Raw genomic sequence first — 24,279 nt, 5'->3', positions numbered from 1 at the left:
TTTTAAGGCATAATTTAAGTATCATAGGTCAGTGGGAAATGACTTTTTAGACAATATGTAACAAGGTCTCCACAGTTCTCTTGATTATGAAAAGAAAAAAACAACACACATCTCTCTGCAAGAGAAAAGAATTTTATCAACATAAAATTGAAAGTGATACTTAAAATATTTTAAACCCTCCCCTAACCCCAAAACATATCTGCATTACAATCTTAAACACAAACGTGATATATAATCAGAATTTGATTATGTTCACCTCTGAACAGGTAAAAGTAAAAAACCGAAACTAATAATCATTAAGAAATAATCACAGTTTTATGTCAAAATCAGAAAAGCAGCTTTGACAAGATTTTAGACCTACATTCTATATCAACAATGAATTTCAAAACAAAACCCTAAGATACTCATAAGTAACAGTTTTAATTTTTAATAACTTCATGTTTAGATCAAAGTACCTACTAGATACAAATACTGCAGATATGATGAGAAACAGCACTAAACTTAAATTCGAGTTCTCTTAGCTACTAATTTAATTACAAATAAGAAAAAACCAAATCCAAGCAATGTTACCACTCCCATTTTTACTAATCTTTTTTCCAAGGTGGCTGCTTTTCCCGGAAGTTTCACTTGGTTAGGTTTATTCTTCTCGTCATACTGGGACAGATGTTAAATCCATGTAAGAAGTGGAAAAAAAAAAAGTTAGCATGAAAGCTTCTTAAGTAGATTATTAAGTACCCAGTCCTAAGAATCTGCAAGCATCTAGGATTGATATTACTTCTCTCTGTCTTGCTTAATTTGAAATAAATGTACGTAAACGTTCATCTTATCTGATGTTCAATCATTATGTAACATACATTAGAAAAACATTTATAAACTTAATTACTCAGGAGTAAAACACTGCCATTATAAGATGCTACAAAAATCTAATAACAAAACAACTGAACTCCAACTGTCAAATGTTTTAACTAGAACTTCTGCCATTTAATTACTAAAAAAACCTGTTTATTTAAAAAGGAAGTTAAACATGTAACAGATTACTTTCTTGGAATTAAAGGGCGAGCGGAAAGTACAAGTGCCTTCTCAAATACATGCTGAACCTGAGTGGAGCTTTGTCATAAAGGACAGCAGGGTTAGATTCTGATTTCCTACCTTAGTTCACAACGCTTGCTTGGAAGGCCCTCTCATTTACTGTACTTTCAAAAATTATATGCTACAGACATGTACTGCTGGCAAAGCCTTGTCATGACAGCTTAGCAAATAGTACTGAGGACTTCAAGGGAATTTATACAAACATTTTATGTAAGAAGTTTAACTGTTTCACTTAGATTCACACATTCATAATATATGCTTGGGTGCTCTATACTCAAAAGTGCTCCATCATAAATTAAGTAGCACAAAAATATTTTGCATTAAAGTATTCATAAGTGAAATTCATAAAATGTAACAGGATTAAAAAGAAGGATCTGCATTTTTGAAGTAATTAGAAGACTGTTTTACCCAGGATACAAAGACACTATGCTTCATCCTGACAGCTACAAAACCTTATGTACAGATAAAGTCAAGTGGCACTGCACTTGGAACCCTCCCAGCCCTTACAACTGGCCTGCATATATAGGAGGCAAATACATACACAATTGATGATTGGATATGCGAAAAAAGAATAAATAGCTGGTAAGTTCTTTGCCACAGTCGCCACCTCTTAATATATTTGGTGTTAAGTGATTTATTGGGAGAAGGCTGTTATATTACATTAAATTTACTTAAACTACAGGAAATTGCATTAGTAGCATTATACTCAAGGTCTGAGTTCCACATGGCTTCGTTCAGCAACAGATTCCTTTCTGACACTGATGCTCCATTTACCCTACCCCAGCGGCCGTTCATTTTACCAGCCTATTACTTAAAATGACCCCATCTGACAAGAGAGTGTCACTGTGTTGGTTTGAGAATGACTGATGTGGTGCTAACATCTAGCCTTGACCTCTCCCACCCTCTTCTTTTGTCACTCTGCAGAGTTATCTGGGATGCCTCCCATTCAATCCATAAAACCTTAGTATCTTCCTTTTGAGTCAATAATTCCAAACAAAAGATTCCTTAATTAAAAAGTAAGAGTGTAAGTATTCAGCACGGCGTCTATGCCACAGTGGTTGTCCAAGAGCACAGGGATATATTCCAATTAATTCCTTCATGCAGTAGAAAGAAAAAGGTAGACTGTGCTTTCTTTTGGAGATTCTCCACACTGCCATGGAATATTAGAAATTATTTCTCATTCTGTCCATGCAAAGGTGGAAGGAGGAGAGACTGATGCAATGTCCAAGCTAAGGCTAAACAGCCTTTGGCAGACCAAGGTAGGAAACATTTTCCTGACGGATGTCACATTTGAGGTTGCATCAGAAACTTGTACACATTATTTAACAGCCTCACTCACACACACCCACCTCCACCACGAGGTCCTTCAGTTTGCCAACCTCTTCTCCCAACTTTTTAACACTGCAAATCACGTCTTTGCAGACTTCAATATAACATTCAGTCGGTGCCCACTGCAGGACCATCTGTTAATAATTATAGTTATTTGCCATAATTACATAATTGTAGATTATAATTTAATATTCTACAGTTAATGTATCACAAAAGACAGCGCCATAAAAGGTTTATAACTGCATTTATGCTGGGTTTTAATTTATTTATGCACAACAAGCTACTATTCCCTAGCAGCCTGTATTGGAAACTTTTCTCTCCTTAACTCTCCTATCAGTAGAAACATGAAGAAACAAATCTATCTCCTTTAGTTGTGTGGGCTAACTCTTTGAAATAAATTATTTTTAAGAAATATCCTCTAGAGAAAGAGCATTGGACAGCTTTATAACTACATAATAACCAAGAAGGTTGATGAATATTCATAGTTTTTATTTTGTAAGATGGAATAAGGTACTCTAAATCAATCTTCTGTTTGGTTAAATACCTTGTGAGAATTTTTGAGGAAATGGTTATTCATGGTCTGCACAGGAATGATCAGCTTACTACACTCTTTATTCAACTTCTGAAGAAACTTGAGTAATTCATCTTCACTAGAAAAATAAAATGGTATTTTGTTATTTGTCAAATGCTGTAACTTTTTGTAAGTCGAATATTACATATGGATTTTTTGACATTGGCTACTGAGTTAGACATGCAGTTTCATGCATACAAAAAACCCAGTATAATTTTAAAAGCGAGTAGGTAAAGACATTTAACTTCTTAACAAGTTGGGCTTTTCCCCTCACCCCTTGTTTGTCCCGTCCCCTCTCTCTCCTGCCTTATTTTGGAAGGACAATATTTCTGACCTGCAGCTTACATTTTTGAGCTTCAGTCCTAGCTTTGGAGCTAGGACTGAAATGACTAAGTTTAGGGTCATTTAGTCTCCAACAGAGTTGAAGAAAATAAGAATTCAGTAATACTGGCTTGGCCCTTGGATCTGGAAACATATACCTCAGAGCCTAAAATATCTGATGTTATCTATTTTGAAGAAAATTTTTACTTGGTGCTCAAATACAAGCAGGAAGACAACTCTCAAAATTATTATGACCCATGTCTCCAAGAAGTGGAAAGAAGGATAGAAAAATTGAACAGATTATTTTCAGCTTTAAGTTTCTAGAGCTGCCACATGACACTGACTCAACTTTAGTCATAAGTCATTATGCTGGCCAGAAATTTGTTGCCACTCACCAGGAAGAGGGAAAGAAGGCAAGGAAGAAGATGATCCAATTATTTTTACTGAGTAAGCTCTCAGATCCTGAAACTCCTGAGAAGTGTCTGCATCTCCTATAGAAAGTTTCTGCTAGCTCTAAGCTATTTGGGTGAATAACAGGCAGGGCCAAAACAAGAGACAATTACCAGTTCCTACTGCAGAAACTCCTGTTCTGCAGATGCATAAGATCTGAATAAACTAATTCAGACTCCAACATTCCTCCCTAGGCAATGTGCTATTAAAACTAAATGCAACATACTCACACCACTTGCTTCTTGCTTCTGAAGGCAGAAAGGTATCCACAAAATTTATCAAACAGCTAAACTAAGCTACACACCAATGCAGTGCAAGTATCTAAATGAAGATGGAATTTAGGCCATAGAGTGTTTTCTTTCAATTTTGGGCACAGGATCATTCGTGAGTAAAATTTTTGCCACTGCTCAGGACATCTATGATTTGCAACAGTGCTGAACTGTTAAGACTTTAATATTTAGAACAGAAACATATAGAAGCATTAATAGGTGCGCTGGAGGTTTAAAACCAATACTGCACATGGTTTTCATGAAAATGGGGAAGTACAAAAGCCTATTAGTTTGTTTTTATAAAATAAACTACTGCTTGTTTCAGAACAATGCAATTCAACTGAATATTTCAGGTAAAGAGCTCAAACATTAAACATCTGGAGACAGTCTGAAAGCTTCTCCCACATTACTATAGTCAAGCCATAATCACAAATATTTTCTTCTACTTAGAAAGATAACCAAATTTAAAGTATGTCATGGTCTTGAATTAAGGGGGGGGAAAGAAAAATATTTATTCTATCATATTACTTCACTACACCATAGTGCTTAAAAACTCCCCATTTTCATAGAATTTTACCACAACCAGTAGGTTGTGGTGACATGCTCTTATATTTAGAAATGGAAATAAAGTTTTCAAAAAATTATCACTTCAAAAAAGAATTAACGGCTGTCAAAACATCAGTGGCTAAACAGTGCTAGACACTCCGTAAGTTTATAATCAATCAGTTCAAGATTTTCTACTATGTTAGTTTTTCTATGACTTAATGACTGATTCTCCTTCTCAGAGAATGACTTTGAACAAGTGGGAAGTAAAATCTTTATATAATAGCATGTAAACATAGCCTAAGATTTTGGTCTAAAGGTCAGATGCCTAGAATACATGTCAGACAATTTTCTAGAAAACTATGCAGTGCTTGCCATAACTGAAGTGCTGTCATATTTTGTGTACTTCCATCTTTAATCAATCAATTATTTTCTAGTTTTGAGAACTATGTATGATCTAAACCCCACACTATACTAGGAATAAGGTATACCACCGATGTGTGAGACTGCACCAGATATTGCAGGGGTATTTCACTGTATTTGGCCACACACAGTGAATGGATTTTTTTTGACACTTCTCTACTTACTCTCTCTATTCAAATTTTTAGGCTGCTCTGCTTGAATGTATGTAATAAACACTACTGCGGAATAATCTAAAAAAGCATACATTTTAACATAAAAATGCATAAAGCTTAAACTGGGCAAAGTCCCCTTAAATGGTAGCTAATTTTCGCTTGCTGAAGAGTCAATATCCATTTAAAAGGCACCTAACAGATTCCTGGTCTACCACCTCAGCTCAGCAGCAAAGTCTCTATTTTAATACAAATGTCTCAGATGCTGTTTTTATGGTGTATCCATATCACGCTGGTTTATATCCTCCTGCACGCTGGAAGTTTAGCTCTTCAGTATTGCAGCCCATGCACACATTTGCAGGATTCTGTTTTGAAAGTACACAGTTGTTTTGATGGAGAATTACAGAATCATAGAATAGTTTGGCTTGGAAGGGACCTTACAGATCGTTTAGTTCCATTCCATCTGCCATGGATAGGGACACCTTTCACTAGACTAGGTTGCTGAAAGTCCCATCCAACCTGCCCTTGAACACTTCTAGGAATGGGACATCCACAGATTTCTGGGCAATTCACTCTAATATCCCACCACCTTCACAGCAGAGAATTTCTTTCTTACATCCCATCTAAACCAGCCCTCCCATCAGTTTGAAGCCATTCTTCCTTGTCCTATCACTACATGCCCTTGTGAACAGTCTTTCTCCAGCTCTCTGGCAGGCCCCTTTCAGCTCTCTCTAAAGTCTCCCTACAGTCTTCTCTCCTTCAGGCTGAACACCCTCAAGTCTCTCAGCCTGTCTTCATAGGACTGGTGCTCCAGCCTCCTCGGTCATCTTTGTGGCCCTCCTCTGAACTCCCTCCAGGCTGATGTCCTTCTTATGCTGGGGTCTTGGAGCTGGTTGCAGTAGTCCAGGTGGAATGTCATGAGACTAGAATCCCCTTCCAACCTGCTGGCCACTTCTCTTTTGATGCAGCCCAGGATATGTTTGGCTTTCTGAGGTGCAAGTGCACATTTGTTGGGTCATGTTGAGTTTCTTCTGGGAGTAGAATTTGATGATCCTTGTGGGTCCCTTCCAACTCAAGATATTCTGTGTCTCTATGATTCTTGTCAACCAACACTACCAAGTAAATCTCTTCAGGGCTCCTCTCAATCCATTCTGTGTCCAGCCTGTACTTGTGCTTGGGACTGCCCTGACCTAGGACACTGCAATTGGCCTTGCTGAATTTCATGCACCAGCAATGGGCAGCAATCAGTGTATGAATGACTGGTTGGGAGTAGAATACATACTGGAGAGTCTCATGGAAATGGGACTCTAAAGACAAGATGTGGCAGAATCACATCATGACATGACTGATGCACAGTGTCAGTGCAATTCAGCTGCCTCCAAAGCATGGAGGCACGTACAGATTGAATTTGAACCCAAGAACATTCTTTGGGCCAATAAACAACATAATTAACAGGGACTCCAGCCTTACAGCATTCAAATAGTATAGAAAGCTCTCCGCAGTATTTTGGAGAGGGAAGGGATCTCTTTAAGAGTATCAGCACAGCTAGTTAAGAGGGAGATACACACACTTCAAAGAGGAACTGAACCCTTACTATCTAATCTATTTTTAGTAGCTATACTTCTGTAAGATTGTGAACTAAGAAGAGGAAAGATATGAGCATGGAATTTAAATTGAGGTCTAGTGTGTCTTCCAGTAAAATAAATGTACTTACACATAAAGGATAAGAGATTTAAGAAATCTTAAGGCTCCTTTGTACTCACTATATCCTTCATTCTTCATTTTGTGCTGGATGTGGAGTGCTCTAGCAGGGCTTAGGGAACTTATTAAGTTTAATAAGGTTGCTGAGGAATGCATCTCTCAGCTCAGGCCTGGCTTCCATGGTACTGCACAAGACTACACTAAAAGTATGAGAGATATTGTGAAGCTGATGTCTTAATACTATAATGGGAAAAAAATATCAAGTTGGAATGGGAGTCTGAAAGAGTTACACTTTCTTAAAAAATTTTCCTTAAAAATGTACTGATACATATAATCTATGATAAGGGAAATAGCTTGTAAATTGCTTAATCATTAAGATAAAAAATGATATATTTAGAAGCCGGTTAAAATTGCTTCCATTGGAAGAGAAAAACAATGAAAAAATCTGGAATCTGAACAGAAGTAGCATTTATGATTTAAGATACACATGCACAAGGTATTATTTTAAGAGTTGAAAATTAAAGGCCTATCCAGAAGCAATATGCATCTCTCCCTGCTGCACTTTTTAAAACTGCATCTTACAATCAGACAGATTTGACTGGAAGACTAACAGAGCCTACCTTGTTTATGCTCCCAACTTTCTTTGTGCAAAACACACCCACCACCAGCTCTCATAATCCATTAGCTTGAATATTCTCATTAATATTATGCACTGAGGGATAAGGTGTGAGACAACTTTATCTTTGAGCCACAGAAAACAACATGGTCACCTTAAATAGTTAACATTTCACTTCCATTTCCTTAGATATACCATTAATACCTCAATTCCAGTTTCATAATTTCAGAGACATCTCCAAATTTTTTTTCTTCCACCTGCAGATCGTTAATAGCTTCTAGGAGTTTCTGTTGATCTCCAGGATTTGTAATGCCAATCTAAATTTAAAGAGTAATTTCAAATATGATTTAAATATACTAGACATAGCAGTACAGTAACACATTCCACTAACTTCTAAATATTAAGATTTAAAAGAAATTCTTTTAAAGTAATTGCAACTAGCTACAATGTCTGTAAGCAACAAAGGAAAAAATAAAACCACAGAAAATATTCAATAATGCAGAACAAAATGACAAGAGATGAGGAACTGCCAAACTGAAACTTCACAGGATACCCAGAAAATCTGTTCAGGGTTTATTAAAAAAAATAACAGCAGTTTGCCTAAGTACCGCTGTCTTGTTAGGGTATAAGGCTTTCTATTTCAGAATTATCTGAATCATCTCTGACAGCAAGATAACAAATCATCATGATGGTGATACAGCATTAACTCAGAAAGAAAGAGTGGAAACTATGAAATCAGTATCAAATGGAGAATTTTACAGGAAGACATCTTTTATAACTGAAGGAAAACATAAAAGATTCATTATAATGTAACACATTCTCCAAGTAATGCCTGGAACAGAAAACACTGGCAGCTATGCTATCCATCAAGTATCTCAGATTAAATTTTAAGTCATATTTAAATCCTAGGCTGATAGTTTTCTTGCAGAACACTTAAAGAAGAAGAACAGTTCATTTGTTAAAAGAGAAATGCTTCTGTGGCACGTTCAGTATTTCCCTTGCTCATCTGACAGGCTAGTGTGCAATGCAGGAACTTCTGGTGTTAGCAGCCCTAAGATGCTCCTCAACACAAGTGAAAAACCTCTTGACTTTGCTCCTAAGGGACCAGCTGAGTACCTCACTCAACAGGAACAGACCACTCTGGCATTTAAGGCAACAAGGATCTCAGAGTCTTCAAACCTAGACTATATGGGACTCTCGCTGATTCTGAGGACTTGAAGTTACCTTCTGGACCCTCAGAAATCTGGAAGATGTTAGTGTTTGCAGTCTCCTGGATTTCTGTCAGAAAGAATTTTGAATGAACAGCTGATAACCACATCAGATTGACATTCTAGGGAAGAGTTGTGCCTTGGGAAATGCCTGCTTTTTTTGAGACCCATTGTTCTGACACCCATTGCACATTGTAACTGCATAAAACTGTCCTCCAGGTTCTCCACCAATTAGAGGTAACAAGCAAGTATGGGCTCACAAGTGTACCTTTAAACATTCGAAAGCATGTTAAGTTTATAGACAAGTAAGTTCTTCAGTAATGAAAACTCCCAACAAGATTGGGAATTGGGAATTTAACTACAGGTGTCAAGAACTTTGGAGTTTTTAATAGGTTTCCATGGGTCCCCGAATAAGTTGTACTGAAGTTTTTTTAGCAAATATCACTAGCAGCCTTAAGATAGAAAGATCTGAGTTTCCTATACCAGCCCTATCTGGTATGAACTAATACTTTTTTAAGGCTTACAAAGCAATCATTTTATCATGAACAAGTAAGTGGACCTCTACAATAGCAGTTATTCTTGAGGAATTAGAAGTATCTTGCTTAAAGTAGGAACTATTGTGAAGACTGCCTTTGCTTTTGACTCCACCTTCTCATTCCTGAAACCAGAAAATCAGGATACAGCTTTCTGACCAGCATATCAGGAAGACATACTTTGTTCCCCCTAGAAATAAAACCTAATTTTGTTCTTCTGCAAAAGGATCACTGAGCACCACCACATCTTGAAAATATGTGTCAGGAAGTAAAGAACATACTAAATGTCATGATAGATAAAGCCTTCTACCACCACATTAATTCTGCATTTAGTGGTAAAAGGTGCAGAACTTAAGAGACAGATTGATCAGTCCAAACTACTTCCCCAATTTCTCGACCATCTCTGCAAGAACATGAAGTGACCCAGAACCTGACTGTTCATGCAATAATGAATGCATGGAACAACCACAGTGCAGTAAGACCTTCTTGATGGCTAAATTAATTTTTAAGTTGGTATTGGTTCACTTGTGCTCTGCAGTCCAAATTATGCAAGTATTATTATGAAGTGGCTACGCTTAAGAATGTGCAAGTGCTGCACAATGATTTGCTTGTATTTGTAAAACAGACTATAAGCACTCTCAATTTTAGCCAGATCAACTCTAGGAACATGTATTTTATTCTTTACTTAAATACATACAAAGTAGCCCCTCAAAATCCAAGCCTGAAGTTCACTCCAGCATGGACATGACAAGAGGGAGTAAGACTGCCTCAACATATGAAAGATGATATACTGCACAGATAAAACCAGTGAACCCAAACTGCCCAAGTAACCACTGATTTTAATAACGTGACACATTTCTGTCAAATATTAAATGCTTCTTCCAGGGACTGAGAGCAGAGGAATGAGTCCTGGAACTGTGATATACAAGTACATAGACCAGATAATTATCCAATTATGTAGTTAAAGTACTGGATTATATTTTGAAATTTTCATTATTCTCAAATTCAAAACAAGACACCAATTTATCTTATTCTAAACGAAATAAAATGTAAGAAAGAAACCTTTTTAGTTCTAAATGCATCCAGAAGCAAAATTGCTTCTGTTGTTATCTTATGAGAAAAATGCTTAAAACAAAATTAAAAATGTGAGTGTCCTAAGTAGTGCAGACAAAAACCTCCAAATGTTGAATAGACATGTCCCAGCATACTGAACACATTTTTTTCCAGAATAGAACCATTTATAAGCTTAAGGAATGCAAGCTTTCAGCTTGAAAGACTCACTGTTTAGGCTCTGTTGTAAAATACAGATAAAGATATTTACAGAGAAAATATCTCCCTATATTGTTTGATGGAGGAAAGCGTATCATGTTAATGAGAGGATTTCTCCCCAGTTCTCTGGATACAAAGCAGCTTGGTTCAGAGGCATCCATCAGAGGTCATCATTAATCTTTGTAGTAATAAGATCCAGGTTCTTCAAAACAGTTCGCTGTTAGCTGAAAGTCTGCCATCACAGTAAAAACTTTCAACTCTGAAGTTACAAGGAAACAGATTAGATTTGTTCTATCAGCAGCGTGGGGAGAAACCGTTAGCAGAGCTCTAAAACTAGACTGCATAAAGAATTTAGGATAACTTATGAAGTGCTAATAAGCCAGGAGTGTTATGCCATTTTTTAACTTCTCAACGGAAGACTCACTAATTAATTTATGTCCATGCACAAAGCATGACTTACTTTTGAGCAACTGTTTCCTGCTGTCGCAAAGCTAACAGACAAAGCAATTAAATTCTTACAGATATTATCTTCCTGTGTAGAAGCAGCTGATCCATGCAGTTATTTCAGTTTGCTCAAAGCTTTGTTTGCTTTTATAATAGCGAGTCTCAAACAATTTAGAATACTGAAACAGAAGCAATGATTTTGAGAGAAATTACACCTCTTTGGAGAGGGAACCATAAAGCTTAGCCATTCACTGAAGTCCACAATTCTCTCCTCTTCCCCCAATGTTTCCTGGTCAAAACCAAGCAAAAACTACAATGCCAAAGCAAGTGATCAATATGATCATACACGCAGACAGATTTACAGTTTAATGCAATCATTGCAAACACAGCAGCTCACACAGTAATGAGAAGAAATCCACAGGAATCTCCTTAAAGGCCAAAACTACTATCAATAGGGGCTTAAGAGCTCTAAAAATCCCAGGACACCAGGATGCTGTCCAATGATCCTGAGGCTTCAGAAAAGCAGTAACATCAAAACACACCGACATGTCTTACACCTAAATGAACTCTTAAAAATCTCTTCATAGACTAAGCTCCCTATATGAACACCCCCTGAGAATGCAGAATGACTTGTGAGTTCTGACAGAAAAACTGACTACAAGACAAAACATCAAGCAAAACAATCCTTGTTGATATCCATTTTAAAGGAACACAACATCGGATCCAGCTGCCAGAACACACACCTCCTTGGTACCAGGATTAGGAGAAAAAAAGCTGACACCAAGGACATGGCTAGCACCAGTAGCATGGAGCAGTCTTGAAGCAGGTGTTTTTACGAGGTGTCTTTGGAATCCCAGACCAGAGATTCCAAAGCTCCCCAGGACAGAGTGCTCAGAAGAATCCTGCAGCCTGAAGTACTTGCGCTGTTCCAATGAGACTCCTATAACTGGATTTTATTATAGCATCTTCCTGTAAGCACAGAAAGTCCTTTCACTCCCGGCAGGAAAAAATCCAGCAAAAAAGAAAGAAAAGCAATCACGACATCTCAACTGAGAACTGAAGCCTTTTAATAATGCATCATTTAGTCAATAGACCAACTTTGCAACAGCAAAAGACCAATCTTTCCAGCTGCAGTAAACTCTAAGAAACAAAATCTTCTCTTTTCTCCCTTTTTTTAGGGGGGGCCTAAGATTTTATAGACTTGCTCAGGATACGAGATTCTACAATTTAAGCAATTGTAATGTAAGAGAGCTCTTCTTCCTCCAACAAAAACTACCACCTCACAAAGGAGGACCACATCTAAAGCAATTGTTTCGTATTATCTACTGCTAATCCTAGCAGTGACTTCCCTTCAGAGAAATCACAATTAAAAATTAAAGATGGTAACAACTAAAATTTAAACTATTTCCTGCTCACTCCTGATCATTTATTGATCTGTGACATTACATACTTCAGAAAAAGCTTGTCTATATTCACATTAAAATTCAAGAAGTTGCAGAAGATGCTGAAAGAATTCTTGCAAGGTTAGGTATTTATAACAAGAAATTACAACATTAAAAACATTTTACAAAGAGGATAAAATAAAATTAAATTCTAAAGCAGTAAACTGACCTGTATTAAGTCATCTTTTTGCATGGTCAGAAGTTGTCTTAAAGCTATATCTTGTTCCTGTATAAAATAAAGGAGTTTATGCCATCACAAAGAATTTCAGAGTAAGTTTTGACTTGATTTTCTTCCCTGTTTTACTTCAGTTTAAAGGAACAAAACCAGCTACAAAACATCATCACTGAAGCAATAAAAGATCTCTCTAATTTAGAAACATCAAATCTTGTGACTAACACACATAATCAAGAAATCCAATTTAGTCGATTGCAGTTTAACTTCCCATTATATAAATAAATTTCTGTTTAAGGAATTTATTTGAATTAATATATTAATGGTAATATAACTTCTTTATTATGCAGTAGGTGCATTTTGCTTTCAGGGATTACTTCACAGGTAGCAAATATACTATAAAATTACCTTCAATAATTCTCTAATATGTTCTAGACCAAGGCCATGCAAAAACACTTCCATGTCATGAAAAGCTGAACAGGAACTGTAAAGATAATTAATGAGATTGGAGTTAGAAACTGTGGAAATTAAAAAAAGAAAAAAAATTGAAAAAAGAAAAAAAAAAAGGAAAAAAAAGCCATCCATAACAAAATGTTAAAGCTCCCCAGACACAGCATTTGGGAGGAAACTGAAGTTGCACACATCTGCTGATGACAGAAGTACCTTATAAGCATACAAGTTATCTATCAAAATTCTGTAGATGTCTTTTTTGTCCAATAAGCTGAATTGAACCCAAAGAGGATAACTTTCATATATAAAGGTTATTTTAAGTCACAAACCATTCCAAATGAACTTTAAAGTTGGGTCACTAAACCCTGAAAAATGTGGAAGTGGGGTTAAGGAAGATAATTATGTATTCTTATCAGATAACATTCATATGAATTAGATTCAGTCCACAACTGGTACCCTTTCAGTTCCAGTTAAGCCAAAAAAGATTATCAAGAAAACAGGACTGTCTGTAATTAAAGACAGTGGAAATTACTCCATCAAGAAACTTGTCAGAAGACTGCTGTTCAGAAGGTAGACTGAAGAAGTAGTTAACACTGAACTGTAGATTCAGAGTTCAACATTTATAAACAAATATGAAATATCAATTTTGATTCCCCACTCTATCAAGGGATATAAAAGTATAAGAGAAAAAATAGCTAAACAGCTTTCAATAAACAGATGAACTCTAATAAAAAGAATTAAATGGAAGAGTAAATCCGACAAAATCTTGAAAGGACTACTGCATTTGTTACAACACATCTTTAGCCAAAATCCTGGGTTATGGCATAATTTGCTCTGTCATGTTGAAGGCCCTGAAATGAATGTCTGCCTCTTCTTCCCCGAAGGAAGACTGAAGGAGCATCTTGAGTGCCATCACATGATGGCACAGGGGAGCTAGGGAATCGGGCCCAGCCAGCATGGGTTTAGGAAAGATAGGTCGTGCTAGACCAACATGACCTCCTTTCAAGACAATGTGACCCACCTAACATACGAGGGAAGGTTGTGGATGCTGTCTATCTGGACTCCAGTAAAGCCTCCAATACCGTGTTCCAAAACATTCTCCTGGAGAAGCTGGAAGCCCACTGGGTTAAAAACTGGCTGCATGCCCAGGCCCACAGAGTGGTGGTGAATGGAGTAACATGCAGCTGGCAGCATTCCCCAGGGCTCCGTGTTGGGGCTAGTCCTGTTTAGTAGTTTATTGGTGACCCCAACGAGGGGATTGAGGGTACCCTGAAGAAGTTCACACATGACATCAAGCAGGGTGAGAATGTTGATCTGCTAGAAGGTTACAAGGCTCTGCAGAGGGATCTGGACAGGCAGGATTAATGGGCCAAAGCCAGTGGTATCAGGTTCAATAAGGTGAAGTGCTGGGTGCTGCCCTTTGGTCATAACAACCCCATGCATTGCTACCATCTGGGGGAAGAGTGTCTGGAAAGCAGGCCAGCAGAAAAGGACCTTGGGGGGCTCACAGACAGCTGAGTATGAGCCAGTGTGTGCCTAGGTAGCCAAGAAGGCCAATAACATCCTGGCTTGATCAGAAATTGTGCAGCCAGCATGACTAGGGAAGAGATTTTCCCCCTGCACTCAGCACTGGTGAGGCCACACCTCAAGTTCTGTGGCCAGTTCTGGGCCCCTCACTACATGAAAGACACTGAGGAGCTTGAGCATGTCCAGAGAAGGGCAATGGAGGTGGAAAAGGGTCTAGAGAGTGAGTTGTTGAGGAGCAGCTGAGGGAGCTGGGGTTCTTTAGCATGGGGAAAAGGAGGCTCCGGGGAGACCTTATCACTCTACAACTGCCTGAAAGGAGGCTGTAGCCAGGTGGGGGTTGGCTTCTTCTCCTAGGCAACTAGCAACAGGACGGGAGGTGACACAAGGGAGGTTCAGGCAGGATATCAGGAGGGATTTCTTCACTGAAAGAGTGGTCAAGCACTGAAACAGGCTGCCCAAGGAGATGCTTGAGTCACCATCCCTAGAAGAGTTCAAGAAATGACTGGACGTGGTGCTTAGCATTAAGGTTTAGTTGACATGGCAGAGTTTGGTCAAGGGTTGGCCTCAATGGCGTTGTTTTCCAACCTAAATGATTCTAGGATTCTAAAAACAGAATCTTGTGAGGCTTCGCCTGAGGTACTCTGTCTGAGACTACCTCACTGTGAACTGCTATGAGCCCATCAGCCTAATGCTACAAAACTAGAGAATTCCAGATGCAGCAGGACTGGCTCAGCAGAGGCAATCTGATCACTAAGAACAGACTATGGGCACTGCAAGCCATCTTTTTTTAAGACCACGCAGGTGAAGGACACAAGCGATGATTTGCTGAGGACTTCTTAGTCAAGTTCTTGTACAAAATTGTATCAGGAATCTCTGAAAATTGCTGAAGCAGGTGCTGATTTCAGGCATAGGGCACCTTCGAGCCTCAGGGCCAGGGCACACTCTGCAGAAGCTTCCAGAGCTTAACTGCTGTTCATACTTAATTTTAACTCTGCAACTGATTCAGGAAAAAAGAAAAGGGCATAGCTCTTCTTGGTAGCAATGAAGCTGAACATAGGCATTCAGTGAAAGCATCAAAAATTTAGCATCAAATGAAGATAAGCACAGAACAAGAAGTATGCAACAGAGGAGCATACAAATTCAACAGAGCTGAAATGAACCTAAGTGACATTGGACCCTCTCCTGTACTTTATACTAAATGAGAGGAAAGAAAAGTCTAGAGCAGGCTTTTTGTTTATACTGCCAAGGAACTTTGCAATCTTGAAAAATTGATAGTACATTAATATACTTACTGTGGACTCTTGGTAGCACTCCAAACAAGACACATTATGTATCAGAACAACTTAATCGTTGATATGAACAAATACAATCTCTTAGGAATGTTTATAAGCTAAAATTACACTACAACTGTATTTACCCAACACTGTGGTCAGAGACAGCTGTCAGAAATTTGCAGATAGCCTCTTGATCAACTGTTTTATGGTATCTCCCTTGCAAGTGATTTGCAGCCAAAGAGAGCAAACTAAATATCTGGAAGAGTCAAAATGAATTCATTATTATTAAAACTCAAAATGCATAAAAAATATATGGGAGTAAGATTACAATCAATTACTACTTACAGACAACATGAAACATCTTCCACTTCTCTAAAGCATACATCTATAACAAGAAGTTAAGACTACACTAAGAGTTTGCCAAGAGTGTTTTGAATTAACCAAATTCCTGCACAACGATGAACACAGAGCACAGTGGTGTCTATCATACGGTCTAAACAACCATCTGCCACTGCAGAAAAAGCCAAACACCAACACAGCAATTTTTTCTGCTTGCAGACAAGTCTACATACTTAATGTAATAAGTTCTCTAAAGAACAAAAGGCATATAACTCTTAACGTCTCCATTTCCAGTGCATATATAAACAACATTTATCAATTTACAACTGACAATCTAAGCTGCCTATATCTGACAGACAGGGATTCTCTCAACTGATTAAAGAAGCCTTCTGTTAGGCATCACTATGCAGTAGTGATGGATTGCAGACATTGAACTACCTCTGTGTGGGTTTTGAGACAGCTACAAGAAAATTCAGCAAAAGAAGCAGAACTTCAATAAAGCTAAAAGAATGGTGAAACCACTTGCCTGGAATTTAAAACTGAACTAGCAAGTTTTATATACATATACACAAGTATGTGGCCGGCAAATAAGCTCCTACTATGGCCAGCAGGATGGGGGAGAACAAGAAGGGTAAAAGTGAAAAAACTTTACACGGACTGAGATAATACAACTTGATATGTGAAGGGGGAAAAAAAACAAACCCAGAAGATAAGCAGGCACATACCACCTCCCACCAGCAGACCAATGTGCAGCCACTCTCCAATTTTATTGCTGAGCATGATGTTATAAGGCACGGATACCCCTTGTATCAGCTGGAACGAGCAGCTCGGGGCTGTGCCCCCTCCCAACCTCCTGCTCACTCTCAGCCTACTTGCTAGAGATGGGGAGCAGAGTGAGAAACAAAGATAGCCTTGATTCTGTACAAACACTGCTCAGCAATAGTTAAAACACTGGCGTGTTATCAACACTGTTTTGCCCACAATCCTAAAACATGGCACCATACAGGCTGTTTGGAAGAAACATAACTTCCAGTGAAATCCAGAATAATACAAAAGAAAAATATTTTCCCCCCCAGAAACAGTTTCTGCAGACATCCTCCATGTGACAGCCTCTTGGGCTGGCAACAGTCTGAAAGCAGACACTGAAGCTGGAAGAAGCTCATGACCATTAAATATCTCAATATTACCTGCAAGACTTTACACCAATTGTGTGAAAGTTAGCACTTCATATCGAGAGGCAAGAGCCATCTCTCAAGTGTGACAAGCCTGTATTCTCTCCATGTCAGAGTAAGTCATGCTATAAGATTGTATGGCTGTAACCTGCTGAACAAGTTGTTTATCAAAGGTAGAAATCATTTGTAACCCTTTTCAGTAACCTAAGATAGCAGATCACTGAGACACAGATTTTGCTAGCTTCCACTGAGAGCTCTGTGCACAGTTATCATTTTTGTTCCTGTCTAGCCCTTCTGGCAGGAAAGAAAAAAAAAAAAAAAAAAAAAAAAGTAAGAAGCTGTAAACTACAATTCATAAGAGTGAATTACACATTTTTGAAGAATCAGTGTAAAAAGCCACATCACTGGTAAGTGCAACTCAAAACAAAATACACAGGAATACGGTCTGACTAATCCACCATCTATCATCTGGTAACAACATCAAACATATTTATTTTAGGAGAATGCAAGTTGTCTTCAGTAGCTCCCTACATTGGTAATTAGCGACTGCCCTTTCCAAGATCAGATGGCCAATTTACATTATTTTACACCTTCCTCCAGAGATCAGATTTTGAAAATGGCCAGTACCAACTCCTCTCTTTTCTGGCTTTAGCCTTTTCACTTCCAAACTCAATGAGAAACTATACTCTACAAATCAGTTTGGTATCTGCATTCATTCTCTCACATACTTTGGCAGATAGGCAACAAACCACGTATTTTTCTACTTCTCATATCAACACTGCAAACATGAATAATACCTTGTTTTGTATTCTACATCTAAAGCCAATGATTCTGAAAGAATAAAGAAAAAAGGTTTCCAAAACACTGCAATATAGCCTTAACAGCACTGTGAAAAGCTGTGACATAACAGAAACAGTCTGTTATAAAAAATAAATGTAACAGCACTTGTATTCAACTAGCTGCTATAATGTAATTATTAAAGCAATGCTTCTACAGAAAATTACATAATTAATGAACAGATTTTTGACACAAAACACAGAATTTACATTTCTAAGAGAAATTAAATACCTCTAAGTGTTTATTGAGTTTTGCTAGCTCTGCTGCTGTCTTTTCATCCTTGGTCTGTAGATTTTTATCAGCTCCTAGCTCAAGCAACTTCAAAATTACATTTTTATGTCCAAGCTGCGCTGCCCATATTAATGCCTGCAAAGAACAACTTTGTTTTACCAATTTTACATACGAAGAAAAATAAAGCACGGCCCAACATGGACACAAACACAATTAATGCAAGAGGATCTCAAAGTAGTGTTAAAGCAGAAAATTCTGAGGAATGTTTCTCACAAAGCTGTACTCTGAAACAAGCTCATGGGTACTTGCATTTTAAATTTTTTATCATTAAATACAATACACAAAATAAACCACTTACTGTATATCCATTTTCATCTTGGGCATTTATGTGTGATCCATGAGCAACAAGAAAAGCAACAACTCGAGGATAGCCTTTTCTAGCTGCATACATCAGTGCAGTCATTTGTTTCCTGAAAGAAAAGGTACCAGGTGAAATAAAGCACGTCAAAATCCAAAAAGAAAAAAAAGGTAGCACACTTCTATTTTCACTTAAAAAATTATTTTTAAAAGACACAGCCTAAGTGATGCGTTCTACAGGCAGACTAATATCAATTCAAAGTTTGGAGAAAATAGGCAGTTTCATTGTGGGCAAGATGTAAATCACAACTTAAGAGAAAGAATATTAAAAACAACAATATATTCATAAATGCAAAACCCTCTCTGGTAGAATCAGTGTAAGCAAAAGAATCACAGATCAAACATCTCTTCCTGCTGTGCAGAGGCATGATGCAATAGGAGAGGCTGCACACCTATTACTAACAGTCAGGACCACCCCCACCCTGACTCTGCCCAAGAGAATTACATGTACAGGTAATACTATAGATCTTAGCTTTTCAAGTACTAAAACAAAACAGAATCATAATATTTTTGCGCTTTATCTGATTCTGTTCACAGAAGTTGCATCAGAGAAGGCTCAGAAAAGATACTAAACTTTTTGTTTTCCCCACTTGATGAGTGGTTAGGCATTGGTAGAGTTGTTCAGGGAAGTGGAAGAGTTACTGTTCCAGGAAGTGCTCAGAAAAGGTCTGGATGCAGCACTTTGGCAGGCAGTTTAGGGGTGGTTATGGTAATGCCAGCTTGATGGTCACACTATATGATCTTGCAAGTCTCTTCCAATCTTGCTGACTCTATGATTCTATAAAGTGTATCTGTTGATACCTTCTTTCCTACACAGACTACTGTTTCCTACAGTTGCTGAAGGAGTACTTAGACACCACCCTTCCCATTACTCTGTTTTTTTACATCCCAAAACCATGAGGACAACAGTCTACTGATTTTAGGGTGATTCCTAATGATGATATATCCCATTATCATCTGTGCCCTGAAACTGTTACTGTATCTTTAAGACCCAGCAGCAGGGGACCTGGGGTGTGTGTGTGGAGATTGCTTTTATGCAGGAGTTTTTAAAAGCTCTTCAGCAGGGTTTCTTGGGTTTCTTCCAAGTGTGGTAATTGCATCACCACCTGCTCGATCTTTGCTCAGGTAATGTTTTTTCTTTCTGTTTTGTTGTTTGTTCCTCCCCCCTCCCCGGCTCAGAGAAGCTGCAGGAGCAACCTCTGAGCTACCTTGAGGGTGAATTCTGCAGCTGCCTGTCTGAAAAACCAGGTGGGCACCATGCTGGCAGAAGTGGAGCAGAGCCAACCTGCTCCAGCCCAAGACACTGTTGACTGCATCCAGCAGTGGAGAGGATGCACTGAGTGGCTCCAGCCCAGCTGTTTTACCTGTTGTGCCCACTCTGCTGTGCCTTGCCATGGGGAAGCTCTGCTGCTGGAACAGCTCTGTGAGGCTCCTGCCTTCCAGGGAGAGCTCTCATGCCATCTTGTCACTCTGTCCTACAACAATTTAAGTTCTCCTGCTGGGCTCATTTCGGGAACAGGTAGTTTCCTGCATTTCAGCTCTCTCTTTGTTGCAGTGGGGTATGAGGTCTAGCAGTTCTTTACTTTTTTTCCTCCCATGCCTCTCTGTATTCTGTTGTTGGTAAACCACTGTTTTTTCTCTTTCATCTACTATAATTAATCTCTTATTGGTGGAAAGAGATTGTTGAAATACTTAATGGAGATGCCTCATTCCAAAGTGTTCCCCTTTGAATTGTCTCAAACCAAGACACAATCTTATGCTTCTAGAGATGCTTACAAGATGAAGATTGTGAAATATTGTTCAAAAGCTTCTGTTTTCAAACCATCTTTCCAGATGCCTGACACATTCTTGGTTAAATACGATTGCAGAATTAAGGGAAAAAAGAAGGCAGTATTGGAGGAAAAAGACTGTCGAGTTTCTGGCTGCTACTAAGTAATAAGATTCAATCTAAAATACTTTACTACTGTTGTTTAATTAAAATCTATTCTATTTTGGAAAGCAGTAATTTTTCATGAAAAATATATATTTCTTGTAATGTATAGCTCCATGTCAAAAACCTGCTTGCTAAAGATTATTCTATTTTGCTAGGATATACCTGAGAGGAAGACTGTTCTTCCCAATACTGGGTTTCTTAATACTAAGTTCATCGACCACTAGAGGGATCCCCAAATTCATATGTGTTAAAGCAACTGCCTTAAAATTTCTGCCTCCTTCCAGAGAGCATTGCTAGAACTAAGGCTTTGCACATCTTCCTTTGGTTTCAATCATTCATACAAGGATAATGTTTTGTCTTGCACAAACACAGTTAAAAGTGCACTGAATGAAATCCAGTAACTTTACAGATTTGAAACGACCTTATGCTAGGGGAAAAAGGTCAATCACACAGAGATAAGCAAAATTAAAGGTAACCAGACCTTCAAGACATACAGTCAACAACATAAAGGAACTTGGTAATGAAGCAAATGCAATGCATCAGTCTAGAACTAACTTAGTTCATCAACACTACAAAAGCAGAAGTTCTGACTGTCTGTGAGGAGACATTTCACCATTTCAGCCAATCAGTGGAACTGGTTGCACAGAGAAGATTTTTAGTCTCCATCTTTAGTGGATTTCAAGACCAGATGGCAACTTAGCCCAATTTTACAGCAGACATACCTTTAAAGTTGGACTAAAAACCTCCTCAAATCCCTTTTTTCCTGAATTACCCTGTGAACCTATGAAGATTACTATAAAAAGAGAGAGACTGTAATCCCAACCTTCAACTCAGCAACTGATGTCTATCTCACTATCTCTATAGGTCTCTACAGAGATGTCTATACACAGGAATCTATATTTTAAAGAACGAGCAGAAGTTGATTATAATCTAATAATTTGCAGCAACAAAATTCAAACTTGTTTGCCCAACATGGACATTCACTCCCAACATTTATTTCTTTTCAGTGGTAGGTAGCCTTTGATGAACTTCCTATACCATCACCTTGGAAGTATTTACTATTTACATCTGATTGAAAAACCAGTCCAATCACGTCTGATTTCATTTTCATTTCTCCCGCTCTCAAACTTTTTTAAAAAAATTTGATACTACTTCACAATTATCTTCTGCTTTTTCAAAGGAAAAATACTAAACAAAAGCCTTGAGGCTACAGAATAGTCTTTTCTCCAAAGAATATGATGTAGTTACAGTTATATAGTACTGCAGGAATGATATCTGAAATCAGCCCAACAATTCAATTACACTAAAGCCACTAAAATAACTGCTCTATTTGCAAGTAAAACTCAATAAATATAACATTTAAAAGGTCCATTAACATGATTGTGCAATTAGTACTGCAAGCATTCCATGTTAATACTTGAGTTTTAATTTCAAAGAATACAAGCTGTTTCAGGAGAGAAACACATGCACAAATGTACACCTCTACATGCAAGGGGGTGCCCTGGGCCACCCTATGAAAGCAGCGTACAGCTGCTGTATGTACAGCCACAGGAGGGAGACAAGAGCATTGGGGAAAACAAACAATTTAACTCAGAGTTTAGTCTCAATCTTTTCTTATTGAGATCTCAAAGCAAGAAAATGATGCTGCAAGACACTATTTTAGTCTATTGATCCGTAAACTGAACAATGCCTCAGATAAACAGGAAGCATCTTGAGAAGCTTTTGAAGCCAGTTTCCCCATTCCACTGCTGCACATTAAGCCTGGAACTGAGAAATTAAGTGGAAACAGTGTGTTCACAGCAACAGAAAATAATCTATTTGCCCATTTTCTGGCGTAGTGGGATTTAGTGATGAAGTGGGAAACCCTATATAAAAAGTAGTATCGGAAGAACATACTTTAGTATAACTTTAGGAAAACACTGCAGGTTAAAAAATGTTTTTTAAAAACACTACTTAAAGATTTCAAGGCCTTACAAAGGGATAAAGTATATATTTTACATTTTGGATCCAGAGGAAGGTGAATGACATGAGATAAGCAAAACAAATTTCTCAAGGTAGCACTCACTTAAATGAAGTATTCAGGGCTATAGTAGCTCTACAATGGCTATTCAGAGCAGGTCTTACAATGCCTTCTTGTTTCACCTAGCCATTACTCTACTTGTTTGACTTTCAAAACCCTTTAGCTACCACTTATGCTTTGATACACTACATTCTCATCAACAAAACTGTTTTACCAGCCACCAGTACTCAGTTCCCAATTTTGATTTAGCAAAAATATCTTTAGTTATCCTAAATACTGAACACTTTCTTCTCAGAACCGTATCCCCTTGCAAAGAAACCATCTACCTACCCATTCCTAAACTCATCTTCTTTCTTTGCATTCCAAAAATCCGTTTCTTTCCCACTAGTCCTTCCCCACGCCACACACACTTAATGAATCAGATCCACTCCCTCCAAGTTTCTGTGTATCACCTCCAGATGAAATGAAATAAAAGAGCCTACTGGTTGCCCTGATGGTGCAACAGAGAAAGGACAACTATTAAACCCTGCCTTAAACAAAGGTCAAGTATTCTGCTTTGCATTTACACACATTCTAGTGCCTGGGGGACGAAAGAGAAGCTTCATAAAATCATTCTGGTTCTTACATGCTGAGAAAGCCAATTAATGAGAACCTTAGTTCTTCACCTGAAGTAAACTGATCACACAGGAAGTACTTTCACAATAATCTCAACTCACTGACAGTTCTGATCACTCCCACAGAACATCCTGCTTGCTCTAATGAAACAGGTAAAATGGGATTGAAGTGCCACAGAGAGGAGCTGTTTGATCCCTTATGGTCACATAAGGCAGTTTATTGTGTTTTATTCTCACTTCTGAACACAGAGCAAGAAGTCCATGAGAAACAGCAGCTGTTGCCCGAGCAGATCCAATGATGGAGGGGCATGCACATATGTCAAATACTGGAAAGCCATAAAGGCAGCACAAAGGTTTGAGGCGACAAGGTCTGGATTTTTCAAGCCTCTGCTTTTATTTAGCACAAATATGGCATTTCTGATTGTCACGTAATTTATCTTTCCATTTGAGAAATACTACTACTGCAAAAGTGAAAAAGCCACAACCGTACCTGCTGGATGCATGAATAACTCATGTTAGCACAAGGTCTAAGGACACAAAAAGATGGTAGATACTTGTATATAAAGATCAACCATGCAAAACATACTCTAAGTTTATAAATAGAAGTTTAAAATTAGAATTCCTACCGCCTGTGTCAGCATTCACACTTTTTTCCCCCAAAGCTGAGCCAAAGGCCTGTCCAAATGCAAACCTGCAGCTCCACACTCTCGCTTATATTTCCAACACCCAAGACAAAGTTAGTAATGCAAAGACTTCCCCTGTTTTTTAAAGCAGGATCCCAGCTATATGACAACAAGATGTAATTATTTCAGAGTGTGTAGCTTCCTCTTCTCTTGAAGAATTTCTAGTCTTTCCAATAAGAATAAAAGAATGGCATTGAAATTTGGTACCAGACATCAGTTGCACTTCAGCAGAACTGTTTCCTCCTTGTCTATC

The 24,279-nt window shown here is 38.1% G+C and overlaps 1 protein-coding gene across 4 annotated transcripts in view; it reads right to left on the bottom strand.

Moving 5' to 3' along the window:
* Positions 1-124: 124 nt before the first annotated feature.
* ASZ1 (ankyrin repeat, SAM and basic leucine zipper domain containing 1) overlaps positions 125-24,279 on the bottom strand; it is a 53,408-nt gene continuing 29,253 nt past the window's right edge. For all 4 annotated transcript variants that reach the window (XM_088165452.1, XM_088165451.1, XM_014892153.2 and 1 more), the window contains 9 exons: positions 18,718-18,829; positions 18,360-18,494; positions 15,924-16,036; positions 12,938-13,013; positions 12,527-12,583; positions 7,666-7,778; positions 2,963-3,068; positions 2,439-2,552; positions 125-654 (listed from right to left, as the gene is read on the bottom strand). In XM_088165452.1, the coding sequence (XP_088021578.1) occupies positions 502-654; positions 2,439-2,552; positions 2,963-3,068; positions 7,666-7,778; positions 12,527-12,583; positions 12,938-13,013; positions 15,924-16,036; positions 18,360-18,494; positions 18,718-18,829 (979 nt within the window). In that variant the 3' untranslated portion in view covers positions 125-501. The remainder of the gene's footprint in view (positions 655-2,438; positions 2,553-2,962; positions 3,069-7,665; positions 7,779-12,526; positions 12,584-12,937; positions 13,014-15,923; positions 16,037-18,359; positions 18,495-18,717; positions 18,830-24,279) is intronic.

Source organism: Sturnus vulgaris, chromosome 5, assembly GCF_052056855.1.
Source record: "Sturnus vulgaris isolate bStuVul1 chromosome 5, bStuVul1.hap1, whole genome shotgun sequence".
Classification (NCBI taxonomy): Eukaryota; Metazoa; Chordata; class Aves; order Passeriformes; family Sturnidae; genus Sturnus; species Sturnus vulgaris.
Note: the sequence above shows the minus strand (reverse complement) of the source record. Positions and strands in the feature narration are given on the sequence as shown.